The sequence below is a fragment of the Papio anubis genome, chromosome 11 (assembly GCF_008728515.1).
Source record: "Papio anubis isolate 15944 chromosome 11, Panubis1.0, whole genome shotgun sequence".
In the NCBI taxonomy this organism is placed as follows: domain Eukaryota; kingdom Metazoa; phylum Chordata; class Mammalia; order Primates; family Cercopithecidae; genus Papio; species Papio anubis.
In genome coordinates this window covers 21,073,205-21,088,957 of record NC_044986.1, presented here as the reverse complement: position 1 = coordinate 21,088,957, position 15,753 = coordinate 21,073,205, and the positions used below count along the sequence as shown (strand labels likewise).

The 15,753-nt window shown below is 43.5% G+C and overlaps 1 protein-coding gene across 1 annotated transcript in view; it reads right to left on the bottom strand.

The window, feature by feature from the left end:
• Positions 1–15,753, bottom strand: part of LOC101024595 (guanylate cyclase 2G-like) — a 128,752-nt gene that overhangs the window by 80,547 nt on the left and 32,452 nt on the right. Inside the window, 6 exon segments of the mRNA XM_021943660.2 lie at positions 2,646–2,751; positions 3,821–3,919; positions 5,011–5,188; positions 7,000–7,192; positions 8,045–8,185; positions 10,973–11,150. Coding sequence (XP_021799352.2) covers positions 2,714–2,751; positions 3,821–3,919; positions 5,011–5,188; positions 7,000–7,192; positions 8,045–8,185; positions 10,973–11,150 — 827 coding nt within the window. The 3' untranslated portion in view covers positions 2,646–2,713.

Sequence of the window (15,753 nt, the reverse complement as noted above, 5' to 3'; positions counted from 1 at the left end):
GTTAGCCAGAATGGTTAAGACATTGATTAACATTTTGGGGAAAAGGTCTTTGGGTCATCCCTGCCTATAAAGCCCGAATGTCTCTCACCAGCAACTGGATGTGTTTTGACTTGACATTAACTAACAGCCTCATGATGTTTGATTACCCTTCTTCTCTCATAACTTCTCCTTTGAGAAAATAAGATAAAGTACTCTCAAAACAATCTCTTGTAAATTCTCATTAGTTCTAAACACAATAGAAACATTAAGAAAAAGAAGAAAAGTAATTCTCCCCTAGGTATCCTTAGCTGACATAGAAAAAATACTGAATATAGATTTAGAAGAGTGTTCTTATCAAAATTCTTAGTTGTGACCCATAAAGACACTCTCGCTTTCTCCTTCTCCATGTACGTATGTGTGTGTATGTATGCGTGTGTGTATATATATGACAGTGTGCATATATATATGTGCATGTGTGTGCATATGGATGTCTGTGTGTGCACACGTGTGTTTTTGTGTGTATGAGTGTCTAGATGCCAAATGTTTATGTTATGATGTTCAATAAGAAAGGCAGAACTAACTCTATATTACATGAACATAACTTATGTAAGCATATGGGCTAGGGCTGGAAGAAAAAAAGACACACACACACAATACAAAGACATGATAATAATAGGCAACTGCCTTACCTGGCCCCATTCCTTCATCTGCATATTATTTTCTAATATTCTTTTAATGTCACAGTGATGGATTGCTTAGTTACTGCTACGCTTTTGTGTATAGCTCTATTAGTCTTTAATATTGCTTTATGACATGCAATTATGCTTTCTTCTCCCTAACTAGACTGCAAGCTAAAGACCAAGAGAAAGTTTATATTCTCTTGTGTACCCCAGAATGGCATAGAGTAAGTGCTTAATAAATGCTCCTTGGATTAAAGAATGTTCACATGAATAGGTGGACGGGTGGATGGGTGAATGGACGGATGGATGGATGGATGGATAGATGGATAAGTGGATGGATGGATGGATGGATGAGGACTATCCTAGCTCTCTAGGAGGCCTCATAGTAGAGGTGGCCTTGTTTCCTTTCATGGTTGAGCAAGGTGTTTGGGATCCAGAGCCATTATCTCAAGAAAAGGAGTTATGGGGAATGAGAAGATAAATTTGGCCTACTGTCTCCATGCTAAAGTAGCAGGAGAAAGTCTTCCTCTTCTCTCCACATAAATACCTTCTGCCTTCTCTCCCTTTAAGTATCAGTCTAAAGCCTTCAGTCCCCAATGCTGAAGGCCTCTGGGGAGGAGTGAAGCCTACCACAATGAAAACAAAATTTTCATATAGAAAACGGAGCCTGTGATGGATGTAGAATTCAGTCTTCCCTCTCTGGGCAGAAGCAAAATACTGCTAATGGAAATGCTTAGGAGCTCAATGAAGACTGGATTAATTGGGAAGTGAGAGTGCTTTTGTGTCCCTCTTCCTAAAGAAAGGCAAGAATTCCACCAAATCTTTGATATAATTTGGTGTCAAAAGCTTCAATAAATCAAAAAGTAGTTTATTTCTCATACAGGTCTCAAAAGTATCTCAGCAAAGGCAGCTCAAAGACCCAGCAAGAAAGAAACTATTTCTGGTCTCATTGATTTTCGCTCCTTCAATCATGGGAAGTTCAACAGGAAAAGGTCTCAAACACAATATTTCATTCAAATTGCTCTGCCAGATTCAGGAGCAACCACACGAAAGATATCGGGATGTGAGGAGTTGCAAGAGATGAAGAAAGAAGTACTATAAATGCATTAGTGGTTCAGCAAATCTATTAAAAGATCCGCTCAATAAAACAACATGGAATCCTATTCATTATGTAGAAGGGAAAACTATCATAGCAGGAATCGATGGGTTCGTCTTTGTCTACTGGAAATTTTTTTAAATTAAAGTCTCCATAAATGACTGAGAAATTCTTCTTAAAATTCAAGCCTTGACTGCAGAAGTTTTTGCTCTGTGAGTAGGAAAGGAATTAGGCAATACATTGGGAAGAGGGCATTATGCATTTGGGAGCTGCCCCTCTCACAGTAACTCAGGGTTCAGAACCAGGCTTTTCAATAACTGCAGAGGGCCTGGCTGCTTGAAATAGTCTCGGCCCTGTTGGATTTCAGGGGCTGCTCATGCCTTAGAGCTTTTTTTCCCCCGAACACATTCTCAAGATGCTGTCAGATATGGGCTCCTATCTCCTTGCAAGCTGATTAACTGATAAGGAAAATCAGCACCAAAGGTTAGAGAGCAGGCACCTTGCACAGGAAAGACAGGCTTCATCCTCTCCACTTTCCCCTCCTACAGAATGAAACTGGATTCACTGCAAATTCTCAAGTTAATGGGCTGTAAATATCTGGCAGCTAGGGCAGTTGCACAGGGCTGAGAGCCACAGGCCAGCCCTGGCACCCCATGAAATCAGTTCACCATCTTCAGCTCCTCCAAGCCTACATTTGCTGGAGGCACAGGCTGGGAGCAAACACCGGGATTGGAAGAGGCCAGCTAGAAGGCTCCCCCTAGTGGGAGACTGGACCAATGCCCCGGAAACACACCTCTTAAATGGGATATTGACTGGGTCTCAAAGAAGGGTTCCCAAAGACTTTCACATGACTCCACAAATTCACAAACATCTTGAAAGAAAACACTCACCTCACAATATCTCTGGGACTTTGGCTTTTTCCTGAGTAAATTCGGGGAGTGGAAGAGTGAAGCCTTCTTTACCTTTCAACCAGAAAGTTGTTTGCTCTCCTTTGCCCTGTGGAAAATTTACAAATTTAAAACAAAACAATGTTAATCACCTAAACCTTTTTGAAACTTACATCACTGAGTAATTCTTTTTTACATGTCCCAACTGATAAACAGCATACAAGTGCCTGGCAATGGTCAATGCAATAAAATTACTATAAAGCAAAAGGATGTAATATTCCCTGGAGGTCCTGGCTATAGATTTCTTCTGTACCACCAAGAATACACTCTACCTTGGAGAAGGGCAGATTATCACCTATGGGCCAAATTCAGCCCACTACTTGTGTTTGCAAATAAAGTTTTATTGGAACATGGCCATGCCTGTTGATTGACATATTGTCTATTGCTGCTTTTGAGCTACAACAGCAGTTAAGTAGTTACAACAAAGACTCTATGGCCCCTGAAGCCTGAAATATTTACTGTCTGGCCCTGTATAGAAAAGGTTTTCCAGGCCAGATGCAGTGGCTGATGCCAGCTAATCCCAGCACTTTGGGAGGCTGAAGTGGGTGGATCGCTTGAGGTCAGGAGTTCAAGACCAGCCTGACCAACATGGTGAAACTCAGTCTCTACTAAAAATCCAAAAAAAAAAAAAAAAAAAAAAAAGCCGGGTGTGGTGGCACATGCCTGTAATCCCAGCAACTTGGGAGGCTGAGACAGGAGAATCCCTTGAACCCAGGAGGCAGAGGTCACAATGAACTAAGATCACACGACTGCACTCCAGCCTGGGTGACACAGTAAGACTCCATCTCAAAAAAAAAGAAAGAAAGAAAGAAAAAGTTTTCCAATTCCTGCTCTTCATTTAAGTGATTTTATTATATGCATGTGTGATTGCTTAGAATGGAAAGTCACAGAAGAAAGGAGGGTATGTGTATTTGCATGGTTCTAACGAGAGCACAGTGCAAAACCCTGTCTATAAAGTGTGTGATCAGTGTTGCCTGAAGTGGATAATGATCTTATCCTCCAGAAGGAAAACAGTAGGCAAAAAGCAAATGCCTCTTCTAAAAGTATCCCCTGGTTAAAGCTAGGGGCCTGGAGGGATAACAATATTGTGTTTACAAAGTGTCATCAGTGATACCCACGCAAACTGCTGCTCTCCATTCTGGATGCCATGTTCACAGTGTCTCCAAATAGACAGTATCTGGGCATGGTAATTCCCACCACACCAGCCACCACAGGACCTGAAGAGTGGAGAACCAAAGACCATAACTGCTCTGCGTTGCCTGAGGCTGGACTCTACGATGCGCATCAAATCAACAAATGTAGTGATGCGCCCTCTTGGGGCAAAGTTTGGCAATAGATTTTAGGGTTTACAGAAAGGAAACCGACAGAACCCAAACTCCTGCTGGAAAGCGACATCATCACGGTCATTAAATGACCGTGTCACTCATGAACTAGAGCTGTGAACAATGCCAACAGTGGCACAAACATGGGAGCAATTCATTCTGAGGATGGAGTTTTGTTTTTGTTGAGCCCTGGAAGATAGGTGGTAGCATAACTGGCTACAAAATTTGCTGGAACAGGTGCAGAGTGAAAACACAGGATACTTTGTGCAAAGATGATTAAGAATTGCCAGACGGTAACAGAAGAGCATGAAATGAAGCATGGACCACTTCTGCACAGATCACATGCCCATGAGTTGGCAAACACAGACCACATCAAAGGGCATTTGATGTTGAGGCGTGGAGGAAAAGTAGCCCTATATAACCCGTCCTGGGGTTTGGTCTCTTCCTTTTTTTCTCTCTCTCTTTTTTCTTTTCTTTTCTTTTTTTTTGACAGAGTTTCACTTTGTTGCCCAGGCTGGAGTGCAGTGGCACAATGTCAGCTCACTGCAACCTCCGCCTCCCAGGTTCAAGCAATTCTTGTGCCTCAGCCTCCTGAGTAGCTGAGATTACAGGTGCCTGCCACCACACCTGGCTGGTTTTCTGTATTTTAGTACAGACAGGGTTTCACCATGTTGCTAAGGTTGGTCTCAAACTCCTGAGCTCAGGCAATCCATCCATCTTGGCCTTCCAATTTGCTAGGACTACAGGTGTGAGCCACCGCGCCCAGTCTTTATTTTTGGTTGAATACATTGAAGCCACTGTGTGTCCTTGTTGTTACCAAGCAACCTAGCTAAATAGAAACACACATGCAGAGACAATTCAATCTTTTATTTCCCCTAAAGAGGTTACCGTTCAATGTCCAGGTTCCTAAAAGCCTTGGATGTAGGAATGGAACCCAGAACGACCTGCCGCCATCCCTGGACCATCAGGCCATCAGTTTTGTCTACCTGTGTGGAAGCCAATCCGAAGCTGGAGCTTCTCCTGGAGCAAGTGCCCAGTCTGGAAGCAAATGAATGGTGGCACTGAGAAGTGCAGGGACGTGGTGGCAATCTCAGCCACATGCTGGCTTCCATTGCGGATAGGGAGTCTGCTAGCCACCACGTATGCGTCTCCAGTGGTCTCAACCTGAAAACAAAGCGACAGAGTGACCTTTGTTTCCCATGAGGGAGGCCAAGGGTCGGGGTGGGTCAGAGATTAAGGCCCCTCATTCGTCCCCAGCCTCGAGGCCCTGTTTTTGGATGTGTCACACTCCCTGACCTCCGCCCCATGCAAGTTCCAGCATTTCTTCAGTTCCTGCCCTTGTAATGGCTCTTCCACAAAGCCCACCTCACCCTCCTTCCCCCAGCCTCCCTCCCCACATTTACTGTTTCCTCCTCTGAAATCCAATAGCAGCAGTGACTATATTTCCCCAGCCCAAATTCAGAACCAGTGAGACAGGGAGCAGTGTGCTCCTGGAGTCAACCTGGAAGGGTGAGGTGGATTGGTCAAGCAGAGACCATCTCCCCCAACCCGAAATGTCCACGCCCCACACAAGGGCTCTTAGACACATTTATAAATGGGTACGCATTATACATTATACAAAATGTATTCATATATATAGTATATATCTGCCTGTCTGTCCTCTTCCCCCTCTATCCTCCTAATAAAATCAGCTTTCAGATCTGTCATTCACAATAGAGAAATAAATGACAAGTAGTTACAGCCCTTTCCAGACACATTTGCATTTTAGCAGAATCCAAAGATGATGTGGTGAAGGCTGAATTGCAGGCATCAGCCAGACGGTAAGAACACCTTTGTTCTGGTGACCCCGAAATGATGCGAAGTCAACCAGTCAACAAGCCTCACCTGCTTCTGGGTTTCCTCTCCCCACCGTGATAACATCCTTTAGAAATACAAACTAAGTTTTAAAATGAGCTCAAGCAAAACACAACTGAGCAGGTAATACTAAGAGGAAAATCCCAGAAGACGTCCTCCTGAGCAGGGAGGGCTCTGATTTTGTTGGGTGTGTGTGGTCTGCTCTTCAAGGTTATCTATACTATTCTTTCTTTCACCGTTGAACAGAGGCGTCATTTGTGGGGAACACTGGGAGATCAACATTGAAGACGTGTCACTCTGTCACTGAGATATGTGACCATATGACCACACTGTCCCCCAAATCTCGCTGTCCCCAGGTCTACAGGCAGAGGTAGGGCCCTGGGATTGTGGTCGGAGCTGGTGCACTTGTGGCTGCCCACCAGGCATATATGAGCACAGGCACACGGTACTGTGCCTGGAGTCATGATCTGACCCCTTCTAAAGAGTCAGAACACACAGAAAGCAGCCCTCATCACCACCACCACCCAGCAGTCATGAAGAGCCAAAATGTCTCTGTTTTCCCCATCAAAAATGGTTTTCACTCTAGGTGACCATGTCCTTCTGTCTCCCAGAGTAGCACCCAGCAGGTAATTGTTGCTGCCCCCCTTTTAGCCATGAGTCTGCTAGTCTAAAATTGGGAGTCTTTCTTCACTCTGAATTGCTAAGGATCAGGACAACAGAGGTGAGACCCACACAAGATCCAAGGACAATCTTTGAAGGAGAGTAAACAGGAGCCTCTCTGCCTCGGAAGGAAATGTATTTAGGAAAGACGGGAAGGAATTAGTCAGTGGAAGGTCAATGCCTCTTTTTAAAAAGTGTTTACTGTGAGATGAAATAATGGAAGGAAACAGGAAAGACAGAGGAAACTGGTGATTTTTGACAAGCACATACATCTGTGACTAATCAAGACCTCTTCCAACAAAACAAACAAATAAAATATTGAGTTTCTGCCATGAAGTGACATAGACTGAAATGGAGTTTCCTCCTGGCTGATGTCTGGAATCAGTTCCATCCTCCGTCAGGCCCCGGAGACAGCCCGCAAGGAGCATGCATGACCTCACAGCCAGGATGAGACGTCTCACCTTATACTCACAGTAATTTGTGATGATGTGATCGAATAAACTGTACAGGTCATTGAGGAGCTTGACGACTTGCAAGGGGGAGCTGAGAGAACATAGCTTTGTGAATCCAACAATGTCAGAGAAAAGGATTGTCACAGACTCGAAATATTCTGGTTCCACGGACCTTCCAGCTAGGAGTTGTTCTCCAGTGAAGCTGAAACCAGAGAAAGGGATCATTTTTGAATGGATCTTATTCATCTCATCTCCTACAGACTCCCACGAAGTTGTCCTCATTGGTCCTTTTGCTTCAATGGCTAAGCTTTTGGTTAACAAAATTCATTACCTAGAGGAACTCTTTCAACATCCACTTCTCCACTTGTATTCTCTCTAAAGAGATATTTTAATTGATGGGTATAAATGGGTATAAATGGTAGGAGAGAGGGTCACATAATGCCCTTACAAAAAGGATTTTCTTGATATATATTGGTTATCGAGTTAGAGTGTAAAGACTCTGCAGTTGTGGAAGCGAATATAACCATTCACCAATCCACAAATCAATTTCATTTCAGTCGACCAATCTCACTAAAAATCCCTGCCCCCACTTCTTTGGTCTAGATGTGCAAGAAGTGCACAGGAATTTTAACAGCAAATACTTCCGTTAAGAGAGTGAACACGTAGAAACAGAACCAAAAATGGAGCAATATTTGAATGTGAAGCCACAGGTACATATTAAATTGTGCAGAGGTTTTGGACCTACAATCAAATACAGGGGAGGTAGCAATTAGTCAGACTTGTGAAACGAGGGCGCCATCTAGTGGCTACTCTCCTGTTGCTGCATCCGCCACCCTCCACATAAAGACGGACTGCAGCCTCTATTCCTATGGATTCAGGAGAGTTTGCTTCTATCTCCCTTTACAGGTGCACCAAACTGCACAAAAAATGCCTGACCCTTTTTAGAAGAGCCTGACATCCTCTTAGAAAAGTAATCATGGAAATTATCCCGCCTATGTGGGGCTGCTAGATGGTGATGCTGCAGCTTCGTCAAGTCCCCACTGCTTCTGAATACCTGGGCACCATAGTGGACAGAAGTTTCTCCACCTTCCTCTTCTCTGCGGTCAGCCGGCTGGTCCTCTCTTGCACCACTTCCTCCAGGTGATTGGCATACACTTCCAGCTTGCTCACCATACTGGCCAGTATGCTCTCATGGCTTTAAAACAAATCAGACATTGATGTTTTCTCCCAAGACCCTTAGGGCCTCAGTGGAACAGAGCTTCCAACTACACATTCCAGGAAAATATTTCTCACCTTTCAGGTGTCCTAGTTAAGGGTTGGCAGCGGACATCGGGGAGGTGACAATGACAATGCAGCTGCGTGACAGGACAGAGCCTTTCACCAGCCCTCTGAGCTTAAGCTGCCTCCTTCATTTCTCTGTCTCACTTCACTCATTTGGAAAATGAAGATAATCACACGTACCTCATGTATGTACAATTACACTGTTGTTCTGAGGATGTAGGGAGATAACATGCATAAAGTGTCTAGGGCCACATCCATCCACAGGCACTCAACAAATAGCAGCCTTCAATGGCCCATTCCCTGCCTCCCAACAGACATTGAGAATGCAGATTGTGGGATGGGTCATTCCTTTCTTTTCAGACGGTCTAATGTAAGGGGCACTTCTAGATTCTATTAGTCCTTTGTTTTCTAAGGGTCTTCAGAGAACTCATTTAAATTCCTCATCTTCAGATGAGGAGACCTAGACTCACATAAGTAAATAGACTTGTAACATTGAGGTCCATATTTTCTAAGTAAAACATTAGGTTGTATCTTAAGCTTACTTAAGATGTACCTTTAGGTTAACTACCTTGATTTAATCATTTAACACAGTATATATGTCCCAAAACATCAGGTATACCATAAATATAAACAACGTTTCATTTGTTAATTTTATTTTTTATTTTTATTTTTTTGAGATGGAGTCTTGCTGTGTCACCCAGGCTGGGAGTACAGTGCTGCGATCTCAGCTCACAACAACCTCCACCTCCCAGGTTCAAAAGATTCTCCTGTCTCAGCCTCCCGAGTAGCTGGGATTACAGGTGTGTGCCATCACATCTGGCTAATTTTTGTATTTTAAGTAGAGACGGGGTTTCACCATGTTGGTCAGCCCAGTCCCAATCTCCTGACCTCAGGTGATCCACCTGCCTCAGCCTCCCAAAGTGCTGGGATTACAGGATTGAGCCACCACATCCAGCCTCATTTGTTAATTTTAAAAACAATATAAAAATAATTTTTAAAATTTAAAAATTTATGAGCTTGGAAATGCAGAACACAGGGCTATCGTGTTAAGAATGCATAGCTGGCCGGGCGCGGTGGCTCACGCCTGTAATCCCAGCACTTTGGGAGGCTGAGGTGGGTGGATCGCGAGGTCAGGAGATCGAGACCATCCTGGTTAACACAGTGAAACCCTGTCTCTACTAAAAAAAAAATACAAAAAAAATTAGCCAGGCATGGTGGCGGGCACCTGTAGTCCCAGCTACTCAGGAGGCTGAAGCAGGAGAATGGTGTGAACCCAGGAGGCGTAGCTTGCAGTGAGCCGAGATTGCACCACTGCACTCCAGCCTGGGTGACAGAGAGAGACTCCATCTCAAAAAAAAAAAAAAAAAGAAAGAAAGAAAAAGAAAAAGAGACATAGCTGAAACCAGGTGTGGTGACTCACGCCTGCAATCCCAGCACTTTGGGAGCCCAAGACGGGCAGATCACCTGAGGTCAGGAGTCTGAGATCAGCCGGGCCAACATAGTGAAACCCTGTCTCTATTAAAAATACGAAAATTGGCCAGGCGTAGTGGCACACACCTGCAGTCCTAGCTACTCAGGAGGCTGAGGCATGAGAATCACTTGAAGCCGGGAGGCAGAGATTGCGGTGAGCCAAGATCACACCACTGCACTCCAGCCTGTGCAACAGAGCAAGACCCTGACCCAAAAAATGTTTTGTTTTAAAAAAAAAGGAATGCATAGCTGAAGGTCCAAATTAAGAGTAGCCACCTGACTCCCAGCCTGGGGCTTTTTCCATCAACTCAAGCTACCTCTAACATGGGCACGTCTTCCTAAATTCATATACCGAAAGATGATACAATTATCTGGTGTAAAGGAACCTACTATTCAGAAAGTTGTTGGAGACGCATGAATGATTTAAGTCATAACCTACCCTACAGGTGGTGAGTAATTTTTATCTCATGGTCCAGTCCGAACTGATTGGCCTAACCCTTGGAATGCTGATTTGAAACAGATTCTGAAGCCATGTCAAAACTCCCTGGAAACAAGGACCTTAATTGATTAGTAACAGCTGAGATAGACAAAGAAGGCAGTAAAATTATTAATATCTGATCCATTTTGTGGCATCTATGAAATAAAGGGAGAATTTCTCACTCCACTGCAACCAGCATGTAGTACAGTGCTTTGTGTATGGTAAGCCCTGAGTGAGTGTATGAGGAAGGGAGGGAAGAAGGGAAGGAGGGAGGGAAGAAGGGAGGGAGGGAGGGAAGAAGGGAGGGAGGAGGAAGGAGGGAGGGAAGAAGGGAGGGAGGGAGGGAAGAAGGGAGGGAAGGAGGGAAGAAGGAAGGGAGGGAGGGAATGAGTCGCATAGAACCAATCACAGAAACAGGGTCTCATTCTGTCACCCAGGCTGCAGTACAGTGGCACAATCATAGCTCACTGGAGCCTTGAACTCCAGGCCTGCCGCACTCCCTCAGCCCCTAAGAAATCCGTCCAGGAACTACAGGCTCACACCACCATACCTGGCTAATTTTTTATTTTATTTTATTTTTTATAGATATGGAATCTCACCATGTTGACCAGGCTGGTTCCTGGCCTCAAGGGATCCTCCTGCCCTAGCCTCCTAAAGCACTGGGATTACATGCATGAGCCACCATGCCTGGCAGCTCTAAAATCCTAATGGTTAACTGAGTGAGAGTAAATATCTGTTGCACATCTAACTTACCCTCTGGGAATGGCCTCTCATAAAGTTTTCTTGATGGAACAGAAACTGGGTCTTTTCTCCGGAGATTCCTCCCAACATACCCTCACCATGGCCATGATCTTTTCACTGCCCTTCTCCTCGGGCAGGGAAGGCCGCAGCGGGACTGCTGCTGCACGGTCTTTGATTTGGTTGATGATTTCTGAAATTCATGTTGGGTTTAGACAGCCAAACATCAGAGCTTTGTGCCACTTACTACATTTCATTTTCAATAGTAATTGTGCTCTTATATTTGTCAACTGAGTTTTTAAATAAATAGAACACATTAGAATTCCAAAGTAATCTGGATATTTTAATAGGATACTCTGAATCTGCCTGGAAAATGAACAATTCTAATGAAAAACATATAAACACCCTCCTAATTAATTTGTTTTCAAATCACGATTTTTAAAAATAGAACTTTGCTTGATGTGAAGCATATCTCCATATAATTTCAGGAACATATAGGCATTTCGTGTTGGAAACCCCCAAACTGCGCTTCATGCAATTTTGTTAAATTTTCTGCAATATGTTGCATACATGTTATTTTAACACATAATAAATATTACCATCATGTCCTGCCTCTCTGTCCAATTTTGTAAACCTAATTTTTCCCACTTCTTCACTGGCTCCTACTGACTTTTACTAAACATTCTGCTTAACCAGATGTTGTGAAGGGAATAATATTTTGAGGAAAATGTATACATGTTTTGGTATAAAAATAATAAAAATACTGTGCATGCAACAACATGGATAAGTCTTATATGCATTATTACTAAGTTAGAGAAACCAGTCAGAAAAGGCTGTGTACTGTATGATTCTATTTACATGGCACCCCAGAAGCAACAACACCCCAGCAGCAATGGGCATATCTGGTGTCACTTCTTTTTTTTTTTTTTTTTTTTGAGATAGACTCTGGCCCTAGTGCCCAGGCTGGAGTACAGTGGTGCGATCTTGGCTCACTGCAACCTCCGCCTCCCAGGTTCAAGCAATTCTCCTGCCTCAGCTTCCCCAGTAGCTGGGACTAAGGCGTGTGCCACGATGCCCAGCTAATTTTTGTACTTTTAGTACAGACAGGGTTTCACCATGTTGGCCAGGATGGTCTTGATCTCTTGACCTTGTGATTCTCTTACTTTCTAATACCTTTATCCAACAAAAGAAGTCATGGCTTCTTGGAGAATTGACTGCTTCTAGCACTGGGGCAGGAGATATGCAAAATGAGACTTTCTTGTTTTCCCAGAAAGTAAGGAAATATACATTCTAGAAAAGACAAAATGTTAGAGACAGAAAACAGATCAGTGGTTGCCAAGAGTTTGGGGAGCAGAGAGCATTGACTACATGAAATGCCGGGGATACTTTTAGGATGAGGAAAGTTTTCTGTAGGATACTATAGTGGTGGATAGATTACACTATATATTTGCCAAAACCCATAGAGTTTTATAGCACAAAAGTAAGCCATAAGGAAAGCAAACTTTAAAACATACCAATTGGGAAATTATGCAACCCCAAGATAGAATGCAGACAGCAATAAAAGAATCTAACAGTGTTACAAATATATGGTATAATCTTACTGAATGGGATGAGTGAAAAAAATGCTGACCTACATCACTTCTGAAATGACTAGAGACTTTAAGACTAAAGGCAAAAGGAACTATTCATAATCATCGTACTCTAGTTGGTAAAACTGTTTCTCATGGGGATGCAGATTAACAAGTCTGAAATCACTGAACACACATATGGGGATTGAACAAAGTACATGGGTGGTGGATGGTGGGAGCCAGGATCTCAATGTTGGAATTTACAGAAAAGTAATGGGAAGACTGCAATGAACCATGATGGTGATGAGTTACATTTAGAGATGTCAATGGGAACTCATGTTTAGTTTAATGTAGATGCAGATATATGTGTATGTGTGCATGTGTAATTATAGAGATATGTATACACACGGGTTAGTACACATACATATTTCCTTACTCTGTCCACCGAGAGGGCCCGTAAGTAACAACCCCCCGGTAGCAATGAGCACATCTAGCGTCAGCTCTAACTTTCTAATACCTTTCTCCAACAAAAGCAGCCAGGGCTTGTTGGAGAGACTTGGTTGCTTCTAGCACTGGGGCAGGGGATATGCAAAATGAGACTTTCTTGTCTTACCAGAAAGTAAGGAAATACGCAGAAACAAGACAAAACACCACAGTGATGGCTACACGTCCAAGAGACACAGAAGCTACCTGAAACTGAACGGCCAAAATTGGAACAATTTAAGCTACAAAATAAATAAAGTGATACTCAGTTATAACCCAAAGTATAAAATAAATATCCATGAGTTCATGCTGACGTAAGTACTTGAAGAAATAAATGAATGGGCAGAGTAGACAAATCTCCCACGGAGAAGAATTCCAAATACTCCCTCCTCAAAGAGGTGAAGCCTGACTCCCCACCCTTTTTTTTCTTTTTTTGAGACAGGGTCTCTGTCACCCAGGCTGGAGTGCAGTGGCAGGATCTTTACTCCGCCTCCCGGGCTCAAGCAATCTTCGCACCTCAGCTTCCAGAGTAGCTGCTAGGACGCTGCCACACTTGGGTAATTTTTGTATTTTTGTAAAGACTGGGTCTCCCTATATGCCCAGGTTGCTCTCAAACTCCTGGACTCAAGCAATCCTCCCTCCTTGGCCTCCCACAATGTTGGGATTACAGGTGTGAGCCACCACACCCAGCCTAACTCCTCACTCAGTCCTAGACTAAGTATGGAAGGGAGAAATCAGAGTAACTTTATGGTGGAGAAATTGACAAACACTTTCCCAGCCAAGTGATCAAGGTCAACATCAACAGCAATAATCAATGAAAAGGACAATTTACCTGTGCAGTCATCCTTCAAAACACACAAACGCCAAACCACGAGAAAAGAAAAACAAATCAGACAAATTCCACATGAAAGAACTTCTACAAAATATCTGACCAGTACTCCTCAGAAGTGCCAAGGTCATTGAAAATAAAGTCTGAGAAATTTTCCCAGAGAAGCTTAAGGAGACATGATGACCAAGTGTAAGGTGGTACCCTGGATGGGGTTCAGAGACAGAAAAAGGACATTAGGCAAGAACTAGGAAATCTGAATAATATATGACTGTTAGTTTAATATAATAAAAAAAAATACAGGTTACAAAACTGTGCATAAAATGTCTTGTTTAGGTGTACATATTTAACGCCTAAAACTATTCTGAAAGTATGTGCATTAAAAAGCACTCTAGGAGCCAGGCACGGTGGTTCACACCTGTAATCCCAGCACTTTGGGAACCCAAGGCAGGGGGGATCACTTGAGGTCAAGAGTTCGAGACCAGCCTAGCAACATGGCAAAACCCCATCTCTACTAAAAATATAAAAATTAGCCAAGCATGGTGGTGGATGCCTGTAGTCCTAGCTACTCAGGAGGCTGAGGCAGGAGAATCACTTGAACCCAGAGGTGGAGGTTGCAGTGAGCCAAGATCATGCCATCACACTCCAGCCTGGGTGACAGAGAGATTCCATCTCAAAAAAAAAAAAAAATACTCTGGAAAATTGTGTTTTACTTCCCAAATGAAGTACATTTTGAGACATGAGACAGCAATGGCTTCAAAAGCAGTGACTGAATTACTATGGCATCTTCTGCTTTCTGTGTTTAGCTCTAAGAAATGAAAGAATCAGAAAAACGATACAGGACTTCGAGAGCAAATTTGAACCCACAGGTCTGCACTTCAGAGAACATGTGTGAATTACCTAGTAACTTCTAGCCAGCTGTTTCCATCCTATAATCTTTAACCGTCTACTAGACATGTTAGCACTGTTGCTCATTTGCTTTGGCAATGTGCATCAGAATCGCTGGGGAGCTTGCTGAAACACAGATTTCTGGACCAATTCCTCCAGCTTTTCCAATGAAGCAGGTCAGGAGTGGGGCCTGAAAATGTGCATTTCTGACACGTTTCCAGCTGATGCTGATGCTGCTGGTCCAAGGACCAGAAGGACCAAGGCCAGTGCTTCTTAAGCTGTGGCTTTATCAGCATCACCTGGGAGGGTGATGGAAATGCACATTCTTAGGCCTCACCCCAGACCTCCTGAGTCAGAAATCCCAAGAGTGGAACCCAACAATGTTGTGTTTTAACCACCTCTCGGTGATTCTGATGCCCGCCACAGTTTGAGAACCATGGGTCTTGTGTGCCCGGAGAATCAATAGCTACTCCGTTCCCAGGACAAGCTTTGTTTGTAGGAAAGCGTCGGAAGTTAATCGAAGAAGTGTTTGCCCATAAATTAGGTATACACTGTACTCTTCCTGGTTGCAGTCCTGTGAATACACAGTCCCATGTAGCCAGCCCTCAGTTAATTTTGTGAGCTCAACAATGAAGGGGAAATACACTGATTGTCCACAGTATCTTCCCTTACAGAACCCAACTGGCAAAACTAGGCGGTGATGGGGCTGAGGGACTGTGGGTGGGCTCCTGCCTGGGTTCAGTCTGGGAATATTTGTGTGTGTGCTTGATGCCAAAGTTAGATGCACTTGGATTTTGAGTTACTGTTTTTGGATTAATCTCACCTCTCCTTTATTTAACTGGAAATTAGAAACTGGAATCTGCTCTAAAAGCAATTGCATATCCTCACAATGGGCTCCTGACTCAAAAAGTCTCCAGGTAATAGATAATGATCTAAAGCCGAGGCTTGAGATAGGCCACTGAGGATAGGCTAGAAATGGTAGGCAAAGCAAGAAAAAAAAAAATCAAGAGAGAAAGTGGGTTGAGTTTACT